At 43.4% G+C, this 23,103-nt stretch overlaps 1 protein-coding gene and 1 pseudogene across 5 annotated transcripts; both read left to right on the plus strand.

Moving 5' to 3' along the window:
• Positions 1-9,539, plus strand: part of LOC128616825 (vinculin-like) — a 27,427-nt pseudogene extending 17,888 nt beyond the window's left edge.
• A 2,361-nt stretch (positions 9,540-11,900) lies between these two features.
• adkb (adenosine kinase b) lies at positions 11,901-21,502 on the plus strand. Of its 5 annotated transcripts, none has more exons than XM_053639643.1 (12): positions 11,901-12,020; positions 15,340-15,414; positions 15,686-15,739; positions 16,027-16,104; positions 16,268-16,346; positions 16,480-16,652; positions 16,825-16,933; positions 17,066-17,236; positions 17,431-17,466; positions 17,859-17,973; positions 20,030-20,116; positions 20,646-21,502. In XM_053639643.1, exons 1-12 carry the CDS (start codon positions 11,962-11,964, stop codon positions 20,768-20,770), a joined length of 1,161 nt encoding a protein of 386 aa, XP_053495618.1. In that variant the 5' UTR covers positions 11,901-11,961; the 3' UTR covers positions 20,771-21,502. The 5 variants fall into 5 exon arrangements, with proteins under 5 accessions (XP_053495618.1, XP_053495620.1, XP_053495619.1 ...); XM_053639644.1 differs by lacking the exon at positions 11,901-12,020 and adding an exon at positions 14,465-14,622; XM_053639646.1 differs by lacking the exon at positions 11,901-12,020 and adding an exon at positions 14,645-14,701.
• The last annotated feature ends 1,601 nt before the right edge of the window (positions 21,503-23,103 follow it).

Below are 23,103 nucleotides of genomic sequence, written 5' to 3' on the forward strand. Positions count from 1 at the left end.
GTCAGAAAGTGATTAGCTCTCCTGCAGACAGTCCTCTTCACATCATTCCACCGGTTTTAGATAGGATTTAGATCTGGACTCTGATTGGACCATTCCAAGTCGCTGGTCTTCTTCTTCTGAACCACGCTCCTTTTGTTGACTTGGGTTTGAAATTCCTTTGTACCCCTCTCCTGATCCATTCCTTCCCACAATGAGATCCCATACATGCTTTTTTAGAGCTTTGTGTGGACATGGCGTCAGCATTCGGATGAAACCAAGAAGATGTGAAGAAACTCCTGCAGTCTTTATTTGGGGGTTTCATCAGAATCATGTCAGAATCATGTCATTGATGAGAGCTGTATGATGATTACTTTTGAACATGATGAATCAGCATCTGACATCATTTATCTTGGTGTGTGTGTGTGTGTGTGTGTGTGTGTGTGTGTTGTGTGTGTGTACACTGCAGGGGTTCTGGTACTAGTCCTGTGGCCATTCAGAAAGCGCAGCAGGTTGCTCAGGGCCTGGACCGTGCTGTCTGGGAAAGTAGCGAATGCAGCAGATAAACTGGAGGCCATGACCAACTCCAAACACGCACTTGCCAAGAAAGCAGAGGCAGCACAGGTCTCTCTCTCTCTCTCTCTCTCTCCTCTCTCTCTCTCTCTCTCTCTCACACCACACACTTACACACACACACACACACACTTACACACACACACACTACAACCTTACAGAAGAGTGTAAAACTCCAACAACATGAAGATTAGATCATGTTAAATCTGTGTCTCAAATCTCACGTGTGTGTGTGTGTGTGTGTGTGTGGTGTGTATACGCAGGCCTGGCTAGCTGACCCCGCCTCCCAGCCCAGAGGGGGAGGAGCATGTGAAGGCTGTTCCTCGCCGAGGCTCAGAACATCGCAGCTCTGTGTGAGGATCCGCGTGATTACACACGACATCCTGCGCAACGTGAACGAAATCGCCGCTCTCACTGGCAAAACTCTCGCAACTCCGCAAAGCGTACGTATCCTGAAGGAGCGTGCGAGTGTGTGTTCCAGCCTCAGTCTCTCTAACACTGTGTGTTCAGCTGGTGATGGTGGTCTTGATGCTCCTCTTCACCTTTTCGCTGTAACTGAGGAAGTGTAATTGTGTGTGGTGTGTGGTGTGTGTGTGTGTGTGTGTGTGTGTGTGTGTGTAGAGGTAAAGGTGATACCCCTGAGGCTCGTGCCCTGGCTAAGCAGATCGCCACGCTCTGCAGAACCTGCAGTCCAAAACGAACCGCGCTGTAGCGAACACTCGGCCAGCCAAAGCGCTGTTCACCTGGAGGGTAAGATGGAGCAGGCGCAGCGCTGGATAGACAACCCCACCATGGAGGACGGAGGAGTGGGTCAGTACAGCACCATATAAACACACATTCAGAACTAATCAGGTTAAGGGATTAACATCAGGTTAAGGGATTAAGATCAATTTAAAAGGATTGACATCAGGTTAAGGATTGACATCAGATTACGGGATTAATATCAGGTTAAGGGATTGATATCAGATTACGGGATTAATATCAAGTTACAGGATTAATATCAGATTAAGGGATTAACATCAGGTTACAGGATTAATATCATATTACGGATTAACATCAGGTTACAGGATTGAGATCAGATGACGGGATTAACATCAGGTTACAGGATTAATATCAGATTACGGGATTAATATCAGATTACGGGATTAACATCAGGTTACAGGATTGAGATCAGATGACGGGATTAACATCAGGTTACAGGATTAATATCAGGTTACAGGATTAATATCAGATTACGGGATTAACATCAGGTTACAGGATTAATATCAGGTTAAGGGATTGACAGATTAATAAACAGATTATCCTTTAAGCATAACCCTGTTCTGATAGATGGAATGTAAACATGGCTGTTGTTGCTCTCTCCAGGTCAAGCTGCAATTCGGTGGGCTGGTTGCTGAGGGGCGTCGTCTTGCCCACGTGTTACCTGGCTCCCAGAGGGCGGAGCTTATGGGGAAGTGTGAGCAGGTGGAGCAGCTGATGGGACAACTGGCTGAACTGAGTGCTCGAGGACAGGCGGATACACCGCAGGCACAGGCACTCGCTCAGCAGCTCCAGCACGCAGCCTGAATGGTAATATATATAAATAAACTTTATTTTATAAAGCGCCTTTAAAAGCAGCTTCTCAAAGCACTGATGCACGCACATACACACGCACACACACACACACACACACACACACACACACACACACACGCACACTCACATATATATATATATATATATACACACACACACACATAACACAAATCAGTCCTGTGATCATTGACTCGCTCAGTGTTGTGTACACGATCACTACATCTGATCACTACATCAGATCACTCATCAGACCACTACATCAGACCACTACATCAGATCCACTACATCAGACCACTACATCTGATCACTAACATCAGATCACTACATCAGATCCACTACATCTGATCACTACATCTGACCACTACATCAGACCACTACATCAGACCACTACATCAGACCACTACATCAAGACCACTACATCTGATTCACTACATCAGACCACTACATCAGATCACTACATCAGACCACTACATCAGATCACTACATCTGATCACTACATCAGGTCACTACAATCAGGTCACTACATCAGACCACTACATCAGACCACTACATCAGACCACTACATCTGATCACTACATCAGGTCACTACATCAGGTCACTACATCAGACCACTACATCAGACCACTACATCAGACCACTACATCTGATCACTACATCAGACCACTACATCAGACCACTACATCTGATCACTACATCAGGTCACTACATCAGGTCACTACATCAGACCACTACATCAGACCACTACATCAGACCACTACATCTGATCACTACATCAGGACCACTACATCAGGTCACTACATCTGATCACTACATCAGATCACCCACATCAGGTCACTACATCAGGTCACTACATCAGGTCACTACATCAGGTCACTACATCTGATCACTCCATCAGGTCACTACATCTGATCACTACATCAGACCACTACATCAGGTCACTACATCTGATCACTACATCTGATCACTACATCAGGTCACTACAATCTGATCACTACATCAGACCACTACATCAGGTCACTCCATCTGGTCACTCCATCTGACCACTCCATCTGACCACTACATCTGATCACTACATCTGATCACTTCCATCAGGGGTCACTACATCAGATCACTACATCAGATGAACAGACAGTCTGATACTTTTGTGTATTTCAGGATCTTAAAGGTAAAAATGCAGGAGGCCATGACACAGGAAGTGTCCGACATCTTCAGTGACACGACGACCTCCGATAAAGCTGCTGGCTGTAGCTGCGACCGCTCCACGTGGCACCCCCAACCGAGAGGAGGTACCTCACACACACACACACACACACACACACACACACACACACACAAAGAAGCAGAAATGAACCCTTTCAGCCATCCGATTTATTCATAAGAAAATAAATAAGTTTTTTTTCATTAGTAAATAAAATCGCATGATAATATATATTTATATACATATATGTATATGTAGTTCCTGTCTAAAAGGGGGTTAGCATCGCTGTGCTTGACTGCTAAACTCAGTCTGAAATGGAGCTCAGGTTTCAGCAGGGGAACAGCACGGGGGTTAAGTGCTTGTTTATAATCCCTGTTATGAACCAGATGTTTGAGGAGCGAGCTGCAGGCTTTGAGACTCACGCCGCGAGACTCGGGGCAACGGCAGACAAAGCAGCTGCAGTGGGAACGGCCAATCGCAGTACAGTGGACGGGAATCCATGCTGCCGTCAAGTCCGCCAGGGACCTCACGCCTCAGGTTTGTGTGTTTGTGATCAACTTTCTGTAGCAGCGTCATAATGTTTACAGATTTCTATATCACAGTGTACCGCTATACTTTGATGTTTTACCCCACCTGGTCTGGTTGTAGGTGGTGTCTGCTGCTCGCATCTTGCTGAAGAACCCCGGGAACCAGGCTTGCACACGAGCACTTTCGAGACCATGAAGAACCAGTGGATCGAAACGTTGAGAAAATGAACTAGTAAGCCCAAAATAGTTGTGTGTGTGTGTATATAATATATATATATATACACACAAATATGTCTAAGGAATGTAAAACATTTCATTGTGTTGTTATAAAACCTGAAACAGTTGCATCAGCTTCCAGTTCTGCACCGCCCCCTGTGGCTGTAGCTGTAGCTTCAGCGTCATACAATCACTGTGTTCAGTAAATACATATAAGGCTCAATACATTTATTTATTTATTTTTTCTTCAAGTATCTAGAGGATAAAATTCTCTCTCTCTCTCTCTCTCTCTCTCTCTCTCTCACTCCTCCCTCTCTCACTCACTCACTCAGCTCTGGTGGATGAGGCGATAGACACCAAGTCCCCTGATGGACGCGTCAGAGGAAGCCATTAAAACATGACCTGGAGAAGTGTCCACGTGGCCATGGACCAATCACCAGCCTCAGATGCTGGTTGCCGGGGCGACGAGTATAGCGCGCAGGGCCAATCGTATCGTGCTGGTGGCGAAGCGGGAAGTGGAAAACTCCGAGGAGCCCAAATTCAGAGAGGCGCTGCGTGAGGCGGCCAATGAGCTCAGCGCCTCTATATCACCTATGGTGATGGGGGCCAAGGGTGTGGCCAACAACATACAGGACCCCGAGTGAGAGACACACACACACACACCACACACACACACACACACACACACACACACACACATATATATATACAAGTCAGCAGACAAAAGGTTATATAAGTTTAATTAAATCTCCTTTTCCCCTCTCTCCTCTCTCTCTCTGTCTATCTCCTCTCATCTCTCTCCTCTCTCTCTCTCTCTCCTCTCTGTCTCTCTCTCTCTCCTCCTCTCTCTCTCTGCTCCTCTCTCTCTCTGTCTCTCTCTCTCTCTCTCTCTCTGTCTCTCTCTCTCTCTCCCTCATCCCTCTCTCTCTCTCTCTCTCTCTGTCTCCTCTACTCTCTGTGTGTCTCTCTCTCTCTCTCTCTCTCAGCTCTACAGAAAGGCTTTATGGACTCGGGTTACAGGATTTTGGCGTCAGTAGCTAAAGTGCGTGAAGCGTTTCAGCCTCAGGAGCCTGACTTCCCTCCTCCTCCTCCTCCAGACCTCCAGCAGCTCAGTGTGAGTCACAGAGAGAGAGACACGCTATCTGAAATCAGACATGTCTGATCTCTAATTCTAAACCCATTTCAAATTTTACTGAAAGTGAAACAGTACTATACTTCATTTTTTCCTATCATTCCTATATCCCTTATTTATAGTTCCTAATCCCTGATACAAACTCACTAATCCCTAATATTTCTAATCACCAATCCCCAATATTCCTAATCCCTAATCCCCACTCACTAATCCCTAATATTTCTAATCACTAATCCCTAATATTCCTAATCCCTGATACCCACTCACTATTCCCTAATATTTCTAATCACTAATCCCCAATATTCCTAATCACTAATCCCCAATATTCCTAATCACTAATCCCCAATATTCCTGATCACTAATCCCCAATATTCCTAATCCCTGATACCCACTCACTATTCCCTAATATTTCTAATCACTAATCCCCAGTCCCTAACCCAGAGTAAATTCTTAATCTCTTAATCTGTTTATTTGTAATCCCTAATAGGTAATCTTTAATTCCTAATCCTTAACCTCTAATCCCTAGCTCTTGGTCCCTAATCAATATTTCATAATCCCTAATACTTCATTCTCGATTGCTAATTCTTAATCCCTGATCTGTAATTGAGTAATAAGTGTGTTGATTAGTTTAACAGTAAATACTTTATGAGATGACCTCATGTGGACCCGTTGGCTCAGTGTTGCTTTGTGGTCGTTTCCTGTTAGATTCACGATGAGGGCGCCCCCCCGAAGCCCCCCCTGCCTGAGGGTGAAGTCCCGCCCCCACGGCCTCCGCCTCCCGAAGAGAAAGATGAGGAGTTCCCCGAGCAGAGGGCCGGAGAGATGGTCAGCGAGCCCATGATGGTGGCGGCGCGGCAGTTGCACGAGGAGGCCCGCAAGTGGTCTAGCAAGGTGTGTGTGTGTGTGAGAAAGATATATACTGTAGCATTAGCACAAGCCAGTGTGTTCTTTATTGTTAACGTGTGTGTGTGTGTAGGGTAATGACATCATCGGCGCGGCGAAGCGCATGGCCCTGCTGATGGCAGAAATGTCTCGGCTGGTGCGAGGGGGCAGCGGAAACAAGCGCGCTCTCATCCAGTGTGCTAAAGACATCGCCAAGGCTTCGGACGAGGTGACGCTGCTCGCTAAGGAGGTGGCTAAGCAGTGCACGGATAAACGCATCCGAACCAACCTGCTGCAGGTACACACACACACACACACACACACACACACACACACACACACACACACACACACTCACTCTCTCTCTCTCACACACATACACACACACACACACACACACACACACATACACTCACTCATAAAGACGTCACTGCAGCTTCAGTTAAAAACCATCATGTAAACATGTTTAAGTGGTTGATGTTGTCTCTCTCTCTCTCTCTGTGTGTGTGTGTGTGTGTGTGTGTGTGTGTGTGTGTGTGTGTGTGTAGGTGTGTGAGCGTATCCCCACCATCAGCACTCAGCTGAAGATTCTCTCCACGGTGAAGGCCACCATGTTGGGACGTACCAACATCAGCGAGGAGGAGTCCGAGCAGGTCCGCTACAGCAGCTTCTCTCACGTTAACTATAAAATAAATCACACACACACACACACACACACACACACAACCCTGTGGTTCCTCAGAGTCCACTCTGAGAACCACTCTCCATGAAACGGTGTCCTAGCCGTGATTTCATTCTGTATGTCGACGTATTTCCTTGTGAAACAGGAAGTCAGAGTGACGGCGTTTAGAAGCGCTTGGTTTTATTTACAGCCAATAGCATTCGAGATACACCACAGCCCCGCCCAGTCTCATCAAACCTGTCAGTAACTTAGCGAACCGGCTAAACACGGAGAACATCTTTTACCAACTTCGCCCACTTGCTCATGAATAAACTCCGAACATTTATTCTCAGTTGGGAAAGTGAACGGTGTGTGTGTGGAACCCTGCTACTGCAGGGAAGACACGCCCCCGGGTGGGCGGGGCATATACGCTCCAGATCGGACTTTTTGAATGGATGAATTTTTATAGATATACGTTAATATTTGCGTCAGGCACAGATACTGACATTTTAGATTTCAGCCGCAGTTTAAATAGAAATTTATAAAAATATTCATTTGCCTGGTAAAAAAAAACAGTTCATACAGTTTAATAAAAAACATTTTACTTTGCAACAACAAAAGTGTGAGGTAATATAAACCAAAAGGACGAGGCTGTGGTGTCCTCTTTAATCAATCAGCGCTTGTGCTTAACGCTTAACGCATCCTTAATTATTAATTAATGAACTTTATTTAAATTAATCAAATCTTTAGAGCGCTCACAAACACGTTCCCGTTACAGTCTTACTTCACTTCATTAAACACAGTAGAAATATAAAAGTGTGTAAAAGTCTGATGAGTGTCAGAGAGTCATGGAATAAGTGTGTGTGTGTGTGTGTGTGTGTGTGTGTGTGTGTGTGTGTGTGTGTGTAGGCGACGGAGATGTTGGTCCACAACGCTCAGAATCTGATGCAGTCGGTGAAGGAGACGGTACGCGAGGCCGAGGCGGCGTCCATCAAGATCCGCACGGATGCCGGCTTCACACTGCACTGGGTCCGCAAGACCCCCTGGTACCAGTGAAGAGGGGGAAACACACACACACGCACACACACACGCACACACACACACACACACACACACACACACACACACACACACGCACACACAGTCCCCCTCAGGTCCGAACCCATCTGATGAGCGACGGTTCCACTTTCACTTCCTTTTTCTATCATTTATAATAAAATCGCAGTTTTTTCAGTGAGAGATCTCGACTGAATGTTTTTATATTTAAATCCTTTAACGCTGTTGTTTTATGACTTTTTTGTTTGTTTTTTTTTTTTCCATTCTCTGAATTATGGACCCGCTATTGAACTTTCTAATGTGTCTGAATGTTGTGAAGATCATCAGAATGTTTTATTTCGTGCCAAAATATATATTTTGTACACCGATATACACCGTAAACGTCCACAACAGCGTTACCGCGACGATCTGATCATGTTTTCATACGATATTAAATCAGTATTCAGTTTAAAAAGCACTACATTTTATCCGGAGCTTGTCAGAGTCTAGTAATATTGAATTAAAGTTGCAGTTTGTAATGTTTAAACATTTATTCAAAGTAAAATAATTACATTTGAATTATTAAAGATACAGAGATAGAACTTTTTATTATTATTTTTTTTTTTCTTCCATGCCGTGAATCTCTCTAGGTTTTCTTCATTTCAAGTTTCTGTTTACATTTTTTTTCGGGCCCTGAAATTAGCCTCGCCCCCTGCTGGAACTAAGCTGCTCAGCTCCGCCCACTTCTCCTCGAAACGTTACAAATACTGCACTTTTAAACGCTGCATTAAAGGACTCTCCGTGTTGTTTTTTCGATTCACGACGCCACTGCGAAATCGTCGGAAATGCGACATGAGAGAAAAATATCTTCAGAAAGAATCGAGCAACAATATTATCCCTCGTTTATATCGTAGATATTGCAGTATATTGTTTTATTGGTTTTCAGGACGTTACCTAGTTATATAATATACTGCAGACAAAAAACACACACAATACCCTGAATATTCGTATAATAAGAGTCATAATAAGATTGTTTTTAATGTCTGTGTCCCAAACCGCATACTACTCATTTACTGTAACCATGGTAACCGTAGCACGCGTGCGTGCGCGCGCTCAGTTACGATACTCTCTGTTAGTTTATTCTGTGCTATTCGGGATGCAGCCGAATTGTTTATTTTATTTTTTTTTTAGATAGATAATTAAAAGTATTCAATATATTACAGATTTTACATTTTCACATCACTGCAATGATTTCGTACAGCTGATGATCGACACGTGCCTGAGGTTAGTTTCACGCTGATTTACGGGATTATGGGAACAGAGCCATGGGGATTTTATCTCCTGTGCAAAAGTGGCATTTTATTAGTTTTATTTAGATTTTTTTTTGTTTTTAAATTTGAGGTATTTGAGTATTTTTTAAAAACTAAACTGCATTAATAATATCTCTAATACGCCTTTGACTTGGTGCTTTTAATAGTGTATTTAACACACACACACACACACACACACACACACACACACACACACACACACGCACGCTGTTGATCCACCTACACACTCACTGAGCTGAACACACTAACGAACACACTCGAGTGTATGAGTGTTTATTAAGAGTCTATGCATCTCTCCTTTATGGTGATGTTTGTTTTTCCTGTGTTGTTGTTTTTTATGATTATGAGTGAATGTAAATAAGATCAGTGTGTGATGTAACACTCGCTCACGTGCCTTATATTAAACCAACACACCACTTCTCAACACCTCCAACGCGTGTGTGTGTGTGTGTTTGTGTGTGTGTGTGTGTGTGTGTGTGTGTGATTTAAACATGATTCATAGAGATTAATGATCAGCACAGTGGAGAAAAGGAATAAATATAGGAGTAGAGGAAATTAAAAAAAGACAGGGGAGGGGGGGGGGTAAAAATTAATAATAAAGTACGGGGACAGTGAGACAGTTTTGGTGGTGTTGTCTCTACACAGTCTCGGTGTGAATGAAGTGTACAGTTTCAGCTTTAATTCAAAAATATTACATACATAACCGTTCAGGAATTACAGCCACTGTCACAGGACAAGCTAGAATAGTCATAGATATTAGGATTATATATATAATTGGGCCCTTGAGCAAGGCCCTTAACCCTCTCTGCTCCAGGGGGCGCTGTATCATGGCTGACCCTGTGCTCTGACCCCAACTTCCTGACATGCTGGGGTATGCGAAGAAAAGAATTTCACTACGCCATAGTGTATATGTGATCAATAAAGACTCATTATTATAATCATTATATGTTTAAAGCATTACATTCATGAAGGTGTCACTTGACTGTAGACGTTGACAATGACGTGCTTACAGTACTGCTTGAAAGTTTGTGAACCCTCTAGAATGTTCTATATTTCTGCATAAATACGACCCAAAATAGTAGATAGAGTCCTAAAAGTAGATAAAGAACCTGATTAAACAAACGAGACAGAAACATTTTACTTGGTCATTTATTTATTGAGGAAAATGATCCAATATGACACATCTGTGAGTGAGTGTGTTTTCAGTATGTGGTGTGATCTCCTTGTGCAGTAATAACTGCAGATAAACGTTTGGGGTAAGTGTTGATCAGTCCTGCACATCGGCTCGGAGGAGTTTTATCCCGTTCCTCAGTACAGAACAGCTTCAGCTCTGGGATGTTGGTGGGTTTCCTCAAATGAACTGCTTGCTTCAGGTTCTTCCACAACATTTCTATTGGATTAAGGTCAGGACTTTGACTCGGACGTTCCAAAACATTTCCTTTATTCTTCTTTAAGCGTTCTTTGGTAGAACGACTCGTGTGTTTAGGATCGTTGTCTTGCTGCATGACCCACTTTCTCTTCAGACTCAGTTCATGGACAGATGTTCTGATATTTTCATTGTTCCATCAATGATGGTAAAACAGTCCAAAACCATGACACTACCACCACCATGTTTCACAGATGGGAGAAGGTTCTTATGCTGGAATGCAGTGTTTTCCTTTCTCCAAACATAACGCTTCTCATTTAAACCCAAAATTATATTTTGGTCTCCTCTGTCCACAAAACATTTCCATTAGCCTTCTGGCTCGTCCATGTGATCTTTATCAAACTGCAGAAGGGCAGCAAAGTTCTTTTTGGAGAGCAGTGGTTTTCTCCTTGCAGCCCTACCATGTACACCGTTGTTGTTCAGTGTTCTCCTGATGGTGGACTCATGAACATTAACATTAGACAATGAGAGAGAGGCCTTTAGATGCTTAGAAGTTACCCTGGGTTTTGTTGTGACCTCGTGGGCTATTACCAATAATAATGTTGATGGTAACAATGGTGTTGAATTTCCTCCATTTGTACACAATCTGTCTGACTGTGGATTGGTGGACAATAAACACTTTAGAGATGGTTTTGTGACCTTTTCCAGCCTGATGAGCTTCAACAACTCTTTATCTGTTTGTCATATTTATGCAGATATTTTTTAAACTTTCAAGCACCACTGTACCTCCTCCAGAGTGATCTTGACTTGTCTAGATGTCGTGAAGGGGTTTTTCTTCAACAAGGAAAGAATTTTGCGATCATCCACTGTAGTTGTCTTCCGTGGTCCTCCAGGCCTTTTGGTGTTGCTGAGCTCGCCAGTGCATTCCTTCTTTTTAAGAATTTACCAAATTGTTGATTTGGCCTCTACTAACGATGGCCTCCTTCACCTGCATCGACACCTATTTGGACCGCGTATTGACAGTTCCCATGAACAGCTACCAAATGCAAATTCTATGCTTGGAATCAACTCCAGACCTTTTAGCTCCTTAAATTGTCATGAAATAATGAGGAACAGGCCACACTTGGCCATGAAACTGCTGAGCAGTCAGTTGTCCAATTACTTTTGAGCCTGTGAAAGTGGCTGTAACTCCTAAACGGTTATGTATGTAATATTTTTGTTAAACCTCATTGAATTAAAGCTGAAAGTCGACACTTCAATCGCATCTTGACTGCTTCATTTCAAATCCATTGTGGTGGTGTACAGAGACAACATTACCAAAACTGTCTCACTGTCCAAATACTTATGGACCTGACTGTATGAGAGGAATGAAGAAAAGATAACATCAACCAGCATGAGAGGAAAATCCTGATCCTTCCACTGACATCACCACACACAGCTGGGGTGTGTGTGTGTGTGTGTGTGTGTGTGTGTGTGTGTGTGTGGTACGATGGCTCAGAAGCAGGATGCTAGTGCTCACACAGAGACAGCAGTGAATGAAACACTCAGGTAAGACATTAAACACCACGCACCTCATAAACACTTAACACTCTCGCTGTCCTGCTTTATGGCTGATGTCTAGCATTACAGGCTAATTTATAATGAAGACCATATGGAGCAGGTTTGTTAGTTAGCATTAGCATTAGCATTAGCTGTGTCATTTCTGATCTGAACACATACACAGTGTTAAATACACTGATCAGACATAACACTGATTATCTCGTTATAAAAAAATGGGGTGGGAAGTATTACGCAGCAAGTGAACAGTCAGAGCAGTCAGAGTGCCCATGCTGACCCCCTGTACACCACCGAAAACTCCTACAATGGACACGTGAACATCAGAACTGGACCATGGAGCAATGAAAGAAGGTGGTCTGGTCTGATGAATCACACTTTCTTTTACATCATGTGGAGGCCGGGTGTGTGTGTGTGTGTGTGTGTGTGTGTGTGTGTCGCTTACCTGAGGAAGAGATGGCACCAGGGTGCACTATGGGAAGAAGGCAAGCTGATGGCGGCAGTGTGATGCTCTGGGCGATGTTCTGATGGGAAACCTCGGGTCCTGGAACACATGTGGATGTTACTTTGACACGTACCACCTACCTACGATATTAGGGGTTTTCCCTAATGTCAGTGTCCTCTTTCAGCAGGATAATGCTCCCTGACACACTGCACACACTGTACAGGAAAGGTTTGAGGAACACGACAAAGAGTTCAAGGTGTTGACTCGGAGTCCGAATTCCCCAGATCTCAATCCGATCCAGCGTCTGTGAGACATTCTGGACAAACAAGTCCGATCCACGGAGTCCCGACCTCACAACTTACAGGACTTAAAGGATCTGCTGCTGACGTCTTGGTCCCAGATACCACAGCACACCTTCAGAGGTCTTAGATTAAAATTAGGAAGTCATGCTAATTAACTAATAATTATCAGCCGCAGTAGAACTTTGGGTTTAGCGTGATTCAATACTTACATGCTGGGTGTAGGTACATTTATTTACCTATTTAGACAGAAAGAAAGAAAAAGAAAGGAAATGAATGAATTTTAGAAATACAAAATAATTCAGTTTTTTAAACACTTTAATGATTTAATGTATAAACACTTAAGAAAATTAAGTGAAGAAAATAAATATAGTATTGAATAGATAAATATTTACATAAATACAGAATGAACAATGAAAGGAGAAAATTATTAAACTAAAACAAACATGAAATAATATGTACATACTTTTGCCATTTATACAAATATTTTAATTATATAATTTTATTTATTAAGTTATACAATTTTCCAGATTTTCAAGACGCTTTGACATGGTTACTAGTTGAGTAAGTGTATATCTACATTATATGGCCAAAAGTATGTGCACCCTGACCATCATACCATACAAGGTTCTTCCACAAACTGTTACTACAAAATCTGAAGCACACAGTTGTATAGAACGTCTCTGTACGCTGTAGCTTTTCAGTTTCCCTTCACTGGAACTAAGAGGCCCGAACACTGTTCCAGCAAGACACATAGTACACAAATGAAGAGCTCCATGAAGACGTGGTGTGTGAAGGTTGGAAGAAGGTAGAAGAACTCGAGTGTGCTGCACAGAGCCCTGACCTCAACCCCACTGAACACCTTTGGGATGATCTGGAACTGGAGTCTCCTCACATCAACATCAGCACCTGACCTTAACCTCACTAACGCTCTTGTAGCTGAATGAACACAAATCCCCACAGCCACGCCCCAAAATCTAGTGGAAAGCCTTCCCAGAAGAATGGAGGAGGTTGTTATAACAGTAAACACAGGGGGAATAAATCTGGAACGGGACGTTCAACAAGAAAATATGGGTGTGATGGTCAGGGGTGCACATACTTTTGACTGTATAGCTAGGTTTGCTTGCTAAGGGCACTATTTAACTAACACAGGCTGAGTGTGTACGAGTGTGAAATACACACTCGCTTGATCATGTGTGCAAAGATATACAGAAAGCAATGATGCTGAAATAAATAAAAAGGTGTTTAAAAGGACAAGATCATCATCAACAACAGCAAGCTGGTGGAGGCAGTGTGATGCTCTGGGAAACCTCGGGTCCTGCTATTCATGTGGATGTGACTCAACAACAACAATAATAATAATATACAATTTCAGGAAGAAATAAATAGAAATGTAAATAATAAACATAGAAAATTACAGGAATACATAAAGGAAAAATTCTTAAACAGACAGAATAATATGTCCATATTTTTACCATTTATAAAAATATGTTTAATAATGCTTGTATTTATTTTTAGTTAATTTTTACAGATCTATTCCACTTCCGGGTTCTCCTCTTTGACTCTGTTCCTAAATTTATCGCGTGAAAATAAACGGAACATTCCTTCAACCAATCAAATTCCGATATAATCGCCTCGCCTTATCAGTGTCTCCGCCCACCGTTGGTGTTAGCCAATCAGGCGTGGCGATGGTTCGAGGCCGTTTCCGGTTTCGCTGACGTTTCCATGAGGACGTAGTCTGGCACGCGCTGCTCCCGCCGCTGTCACAGCCTGTTGCTGTCCGAGTGCGCGCGCGGCTGCTCTGTTCTACAGGCTCGACCCGGTTCCGTTCTGACGTCATGCCCACAGCCAGGTGAGTTACCCAGCGACCGAGAGAAGAGCTGGAGAAGAGGAAGAACATTCCAAAATGGCGGTGTTTATTTACATACAGAGTGCGTTTAATAAACAGCCGGTGTGTGTGTGTGTGTGTGTGTGTGTGTGTGTGTGTGTGTGTGTGAGTGAGAGAGAGAGAGAGAGAGAGAGAGAGAGAGAGAATTGGGTAATGGCTTTGGAGATGATTTCAGTTTCCATTTTGGATCATTTTTCAGTTGCAAAAGTTAAAATATTAAAGTGTCTGTGCGTAAAAGGTGAAATGTGCTCTCACGTGCTCATGTTTGGGTTGTTGTGTGTGTTGTGACGTCATGATCGTCAGGTTGGCAGGTTTTGTGGAGAGTAGTTTAAACTTCATGGAGTGAATTTGTGTAAAAAGTGTAAGTGTGTGTGTGTGTGTGAGAGAGAAGCCTTTAGTCAGCACTAAGCCATGTGTTCGACAGAGAGACCCCACTGAAACCTGACACACACACACTCACTCTCTCTCGCTCTCTCTCTCTCTCTCATCTCTGTCTCTCTCTTATTTACACACACATCTCACACTCATGCCCTGTCTCCCTCGGTCCCTATTAACTGTGTAAATATAATTAAATGCAATTAAAGATTTAATGATAAGGAAGTGGGTGTGTCTCAGTGCTCAGTGAATCTCTCTCTCTCTCTCTCTCTCTCTCTCTCTCTCTCTCTCTCTCTCTCTGTGCAGTGAGAACGCTCTGTTTGGGATGGGTAATCCCCTGCTGGACATCTGTGCCGTGGTGGACAAAGACTTTCTGGACAGGTAAGTAAAGGACCATTGTGTATGTAGAACACTTTTGGACAGATGCATTATGTTGTCCTGGGGTGAAGTTTCTGGACTTCCTTGTGCCTAAGTGTGGGCGTCCCTGCACCCCAGTTGAATGTTCTTCCCCCAAGACAAGGACTTCTTCCTTCTCAGTAGGGGCTTCTTCTACCTGGTCTGGGGATGACTTTAGGCAGGAGTAAAATGACCTAAATATCACAGTGTATAGTGTAGCTGATTATCGTGTGTGTGTGTGTGTGTGTGTTTGTAGGTATGGCCTGAAGCCCAATGATCAGATCCTAGCAGAAGAGAAGCACAAAGCACTGTGAGTGACTGCAATGTCTAGAATTATAGACAGTGACAAGTTTAAAAATAATCTAGAGTTACTGTTAACTACCCCTAAGCCCTAACCCCTAACCCCTAAGCACAAAGCCCTGACCCCTTATCCCCTAAGCCCTAAGCACTCTCCAGCTGTCCTCTGTGTGTCCCATAGATCATTCAGGACGTCCTTTTGTGCCATGTGTTGTTTAAAACCTTCAATAATGTTTTAAAGCTTTCAGTCGTATTCTCCAGTAAATATCTCGTGTAAATTGGTTTATAACAAGAAAACAGGAGGAGGAATAAAACATTCTGTACAGTGGAAGGTTTGGTGAGTGATATGACTACTGTGAGAAACACCGCCACCTGCTGGTACAGAACAACAACTCAACAGTCTCATCAATAATAATAATAATAATAATAATAATAATAATAATAATAATAATAAATGTTAATTTATATACAAACTAATTTTTTTATATAATGATAATGAAGAGTGCTGCTGATTGTGTGTGTGTGTGTATGTGTGTTGCAGGTTTGATGAGCTTGTGAAGAAGAGTAAAGTGGAGTACCATGCAGGCGGCTCGACACAGAACTCTGTTAAAATTGCACAGGTCTGTCTGATTTAATAAAAGTGTGTGTTGCTTATGAAGTAAAACACACCCACAGTGCTGTGGTGTAAATTATAATAAATACTCTGTGTGTGTGTGTGTGTGTGTGTGTGTGTGTGTGTGTGTGTGTGTTCAGTGGATGATCCAGGAGCCCCACAAGGTGGCGACGTTTTTCGGCTGTATAGGGAAAGATCACTTTGGGGAGATCCTGAAGCAGAAAGCGGCTGAAGCTCACGTGGACGCTCATTATTACGAGCAGAACGAACAACCGACAGGAACCTGCGCAGCCTGCATCACCGGGGACAACAGGTCACACACACACACACACACACACACACACACACACACACACACACACACTGGTTGGTACACTGAAGATATATACAGTAGTTTGACCATAACTTTACACCTGTTACAGTTTACCTAATTTTATCTCTGTGTGTGTGTGTGTGTGTGTGTGTGTGTGTGTGTGTGTGTGTAGGTCTCTGGTTGCTAACCTGGCAGCTGCAAACTGTTACAATAAGGAGAAACATCTGGATCTGGAGAGTAACTGGAATCTGGTGGAGAAAGCGAGAGTCTACTACATTGCTGTGAGACACATGTACACATGCACATACACACACACTATACAGTCAGTATTAGCTTCAGTGTAACTAATGTAATATTGTGATGAAGCAACTGCAGTAATATTACAGTGTGACAAACCCTGTGTGTGTGTGTAGGGTTTCTTCCTGACCGTATCTCCGGAGTCAGTGTTGAAGGTGGCCAAGCACGCGAGTGAACACAACAAGATCTTCAGCCTGAACCTGTCGGCTCCCTTCATCAGTCAGTTCTTCAAAGGGCCGCTGATGAGCGTCATGCCCTACGTCGACATCCTGTTCGGCAACGAGACGGTGTGTGTGTGTGTGTGTGTGTGTATGTGTGTGTGTGTGTGTGTATATATATATATATATATATATATATATATATATATATATATATATATATATATATATATATATATATATATAAAAATATATTAGTGTGTGTATGTGTGTGTATGAGAGAGATGATTAGCCATTAAATTTGTTAACGTTTTGTACTGCAGGAAGCAGCTACGTTTGCAAAGGAGCAGGGATTGGAGGTGAAAGTTTGTACACACACACACACACACACACACACACACACACACACACACACAGTTGATGACTGAGAGACAGGCCTGAGTTGACACTTTGTACACACTACGTTCTAAACCACACACCACAACACTAATTCATAATACAAGATCAAAGCAAACACAATAAAGCTTTCTTGGTTACCATGACAACTATCTGATGCTAATAATACACCTGAAATTGTATCACACCTCACCCCTGTTTACTGTGGTTATGGTAGAGACCACACACACTTTTGTGTTTTTTTTAGGATGGTGTGTAGTCTGGGTGCAGCTCAACAGAAAACAAGTGTTAACCCGTGTGTGTGTGTGTGTGTGTGTGTGTGTGTGTGTGTGTGTGTGTGTGTGTGTGTGTGTAGACGGATGATATAGAAGAGATTGCGCACAGGGTGAAGCTCCTCCCCAAAGTGAACAAGAACAGACAGAGGATTGTGGTGTTCACTCAGGGGCAGTATGATACCATAGCCACTGTGGGTAAGATACACACACACCCCCCATCTGTCTGTCCGTCCGTCCGTCCGTTGTAAAGTAGTGAGTGTACAGCTTGTGTATCAGTGTAAATTTGCTGTCCCCTCAAAATAACTCAACACACAGCCATTAATGTCTAAACCGCTGGCAACAAAAGTGAGTACACCCCTAAGTGAAAATATACAAATTGGGCCCAAAGTGTCAATATTTTGTGTGGCCACCATTATTGTCCAGCACTGCCTTAACCCTCTTGGGCATGGAGTTCACCAGAGCTTCCCAGGTTCCACTGGAGTCCTCTTCCACTCCTCCATGACGACATCACAGAGCTGGTGGATGTTAGAGACCTTGTGCTCCTCCACCTTCCGTTTGAGGATGCCCCACAGATGCTCAATAGGGTTTAGGTCTGGAGACATGCTTGGCCAGTCCATCACCTTCACCCTCAGCTTCTTCAGCAAGGCAGTGGTCGTCTTGGAGGTGTGTTTGGGGTCGTTATCATGCTGGAATACCGCCCTGCGGCCCAGCCTCCGAAGGGAGGGGATCATGCTCTGCTTCAGTATGTCACAGTACATATTGGCATTCATGGTTCCCTCAATGAACTGTAGCTCCCCAGTGCCGGCAGCACTCATGCAGCCCCAGACCATGACACTCCCACCACCATGCTTGACTGTAGGCAAGACACACTTGTCTTTGTACTCCTCACCTGGTTGCTGCCACACACGCTTGACACCATCTGAACCAAATAAGTTTATCTTGGTCTCATCAGACCACAGGACATGGTTCCAGTAATCCATGTCCTTAGTCTGCTTGTCTTCAGCAAACTGTTTGCGGGTTACTTATGCATCATCTTTAGAAGAGGCTTCCTTCTGGGATGACAGCCATGCAGACCAATTTGATGCAGTGTGCGGCGTATGGTCTGAGCACTGACAGGCTGACCCCCCACCCCTTCAACCTCTGCAGCAATACTGTTGCCAGCGGTTTAGACATTAATGGCTGTGTGTTGAGTTATTTTGAGGGGACGGCAAATTTACACTGTTACACAAGCTGTACACTCACTACTTTACACTGTAGCAAAGTGTCATTTCTTCAGTGTTGTCACATGAAAAGATATCATCAAATATTTACAAAAACGTGAGGGGTGTACTCACTTTTGTGAAATACTAATATCACTCACTCACACACACACACCTATATATGTGGGCAGTGGTGGCTTGGTGGTTAATGCTCTGGGTTACTGATCGGAAGGTCGGGGGTTCAAGCCCCAGCACTGCCAGGCTGTCACTGTTAGGCCCAGGTGTTTCATGGCTTACCCTGCGGCTTGAACCCTGGTGGCTTGAACCCCCGACTTTCTGATCAGTAACCCAGAGCCTTTAACCACTGCCCCACATATACATACACACACCCTACATACATACATACAGACATGCACCTATTTACTCACCTATACATACACACATGTACACACACATATATATACATACACACAAACTTACACATACATACACACAGAGCCACTGCCATAGTACACATCCAGCACATACAGTGTTATAATAGATTAATTAAAATGTTACATTCATAATACCCCCTTGCTGTTCCTCCGGCTGTAACTTCCTAATGTTTCTGAAAACATTTAGAGAAAAATGAAACATTTAAAAATATTGATACCCTAATGAATATAAATACATAAATGCAAAACAAGTTTGTAATTTGCTCTCCGTATCTGCAAATACTCATGATACCTTTTATCATTCCCTCTCTCTCTCCCTCTCTCTCCCTCTCTCCCTCTCTCTCTCCCTCTCTCTCGCTCCTCGTCTCTCTCTCTCCCTCTCTCTCTCTCCCTCCCTCCCTCTCTCTCTCTCTCTCCCTCTCTCTCTCTCTCTCCCTCTCTCTCCCCCTCTATCTCTCTCCCTCTCTCTCTCTCCCTTTCTCTCTCTTTCTCCCTCCCTCCCTCTCTCTCCCTCTCTCTCCCTCCCTCTCTCTCTCTCTCTATCTCTCTCTCCCTCTATCTCTCCCTCTCCCTCTCTCTCTCTCTCTCTCTCTCTCTCTCTCTCTCTCTCTCTCTCAGGTGAGAAGGTGACGAGGTTCCCGGTGTTGGACATTGATCAGAATGATATTGTGGACACTAACGGAGCAGGAGACGCTTTTGTAGGAGGTGAATAATGAATTAACTCGACTTCCCTTTCTTTTTGAATGTGACTGTATGTGATCTGTCCTGATCTATATTCCTGTATTATAAATGTACATAACGATATAAAGCCAGCGTTACGGCTGTAAACCTGTGTCTACAGAAGGCTGAAGGTCTGTAATGAATCAGAAACTTTAAAAACAAAACTGTTTCCGAAAGTCAGTGGCGACTGACTCAGTCCGACTCAGTGGCGTTAATGTCCCGTTATTACTATTAGAATCTTAAAATTCCTTGTACGAGAACTTCATCATCAAAACCACCTGGAGTCACACAAATAACTTTCAAAATATCACTAAAATACTTTTAAAAAAATATACTCCTATTAATAAATATAGCTGCAAGCAGTGATTAAGGGGTCCAAGCACTTTTGGCCCTACAGCAGTCTGGGACTGGTTTTATTTATTTATTTAATTATTTGGTTTTATTTCCAACTAATACAAGTTAATAAGAAAACTCCATAATTCTGTGTGTGTGTGTGTGTGTGTGTGTGTTTTAGGGTTCCTCTCTGAGCTGGTTCAGGAGAAATCTCTGGAGCAGTGTATCTATGCAGGTCACTACGCTGCTAACGTCATCATCCAACGCTCCGGGTGCACCTTCCCCGAGAAACCGGACTTTCATTAACAAGCCTCTCTCTCGTTCTCTCTCTCGTTTTCTCTCTCTCTCTCTCTCGCTCTCTCTCTCTTGCTCTCTCTCTCTCCCTCGCTCTCCATATCCACCTCTTTCTCCTACATCTTAAGCGACATGACTCCCGTGCCTCTACATTTGTTTACAGTTGTTTCAAGGGCATTCTTAAGCAAAAAAAACTAAAAGTTATAATGTCTTAAACTTGTTCGGTTGAGAACCATGCAGAGTACAGCACTTCCCGAGCCGCCTCCATGTATCAGTGACAGGAAGTGATGCGTGAGCTCAGATTTTTACACACATACAAGTCTTGGAGAAAGAATCAAAGATGAACTTTTTTTTTAGGTCCAAATGAGACGTTCTGGTTGTATAAATCTATGGAAATGTTGCTGTAAGGCATCGATGGTTAGGTGTCTGGTGTAACTTTATTAACTGGAGTGACTGAAAGACTTCGGTCTTCATTGTTAGCTTAGCAGTGTTTGTGTTTGTTTCTTGCGGCACACCAAACTTTGAAAAAACACGCACAAATGTTAAATATGCATGATGTATGTCTTAAACAGTCTCTCTCCCTTTCTCTCTCTCTCTCTCTCTCTCTCTCTCTCTCACTCTCACACACACACACACACACACACACGCACACACACACACACACACACACACACTCCAATATACATATTATATCTATATTTAAATACACACTACAATAAAGAGGTCATTATTATCCCTGTGTCACCTGTGCACTCACTCTGTGTGTGTGTGTGTGTGTGTGTGTATGTGTGTGTGGCTGAACACTCCCTTATTGCACATTGAAGTATTTTGTCCTAAACACACCTCAACCACGTTCAGGTTATCAGTGCATTAACGTAACGTGTGTAGTAATAAGAATAATTCCTTACATTTATATAGCACTTTTCTAGGCACTCAAAGTGCTTTACATAGTATGGGGGAAATCTCATCCACCACCAGTGTGTAGCATCTACCTGGATGATGTGATGGCAAGAACTGTAAGAACTGCATGTCTGGACTATACTACTCATAGGGCGAGTAGTATGAGGTTACGGTGAGTATAGTGTGAGTATTATGAGGGTAGGGTGAGTATAGTGCGAGTATTATGAGTGTAGGGTGAGTATATTGCGAGCAGTATGAGGGTAGGGTGAGTATAGTGTGAGTAGTATGAGTGTAGGGTGAGTATATTGCGAGCAGTATGAGGGTAGGGTGAGTGTAGGGTGAGTATAATGTGAGCAGTATGAGAGTAGGATGAGTATAGTGTGAGTATAGTGTGAGTATTATGAGTGTAGGGTGAGTATATTGCGAGCAGTATGAGGGTAGGGTGAGTGTAGGGTGAGTATAATGTGAGCAGTATGAGTGTAGGGTGAGTATAGTGTGAGTATAGTGTGAGTAGTATGAGTGTAGGGTGAGTATAGTGTGAGTAGTATGAGGGTAGGGTGAGTGTAGGGTGAGTATAATGTGAGCAGTATGAGTGTAGGGTGAGTATAGTGTGAGTATAGTGTGAGTATTATGAGTGTAGGGTGAGTATATTGCGAGCAGTATGAGGGTAGGGTGAGTATAGTGTGAGTAGTATGAGTGTAGGGTGAGTATAGTGTGAGTAGTATGAGTGTAGGGTGAGTATAGTGTGAGTATTATGAGTGTAGGGTGAGTATATTGCGAGCAGTATGAGGGTAGGGAGAGTATAGTGTGAGTATTATGAGTGTAGGGTGAGTATATTGCGAGCAGTATGAGGGTAGGGTGAGTATAGTGTGAATAGTATGAGTGTAGGGTGAGTATAGTGTGAGTATAGTGTGAGTAGTATGAGTGTAGGGTGAGTATATTGCGAGCAGTATGAGGGTAGGGTGAGTATAGTGTGAGTAGGGTGAGTATAGTGTGAGTAGTATGAGTGTAGGGTGAGTATATTGCGAGCAGTATGAGGGTAGGGTGAGTATATTGCGAGCAGTATGAGGGTAGGGTGAGTATAGTGTGAGCAGTATGAGGGTAGGGTGAGTATAGTGTGAGCAGTATGAGAGTAGGGTGAGTATAGTGTGAGTAGTATGAGTGTAGGGTGAGTATAGTGTGAGTATAGTGTGAGTAGTATGAGTGTAGGGTGAGTATAGTGTGAGTAGGGTGAGTATAGTGTGAGTAGTATGAGTGTAGGGTGAGTATATTGCGAGCAGTATGAAGGTAGGGTGAGTATAGTGTGAGTATAGTGTGAGTATTATGAGTGTAGGGTGAGTATATTGCGAGCAGTATGAGGGTAGGGTGAGTATAGTGTGAGCAGTATGAGGGTAGGGTGAGTATAGTGTGAGTAGTATGAGTGTAGGGTGAGTATATTGCGAGCA

Source organism: Ictalurus furcatus, chromosome 13 (genome assembly GCF_023375685.1).
Source record: "Ictalurus furcatus strain D&B chromosome 13, Billie_1.0, whole genome shotgun sequence".
NCBI classification, from domain to species: Eukaryota; Metazoa; Chordata; class Actinopteri; order Siluriformes; family Ictaluridae; genus Ictalurus; species Ictalurus furcatus.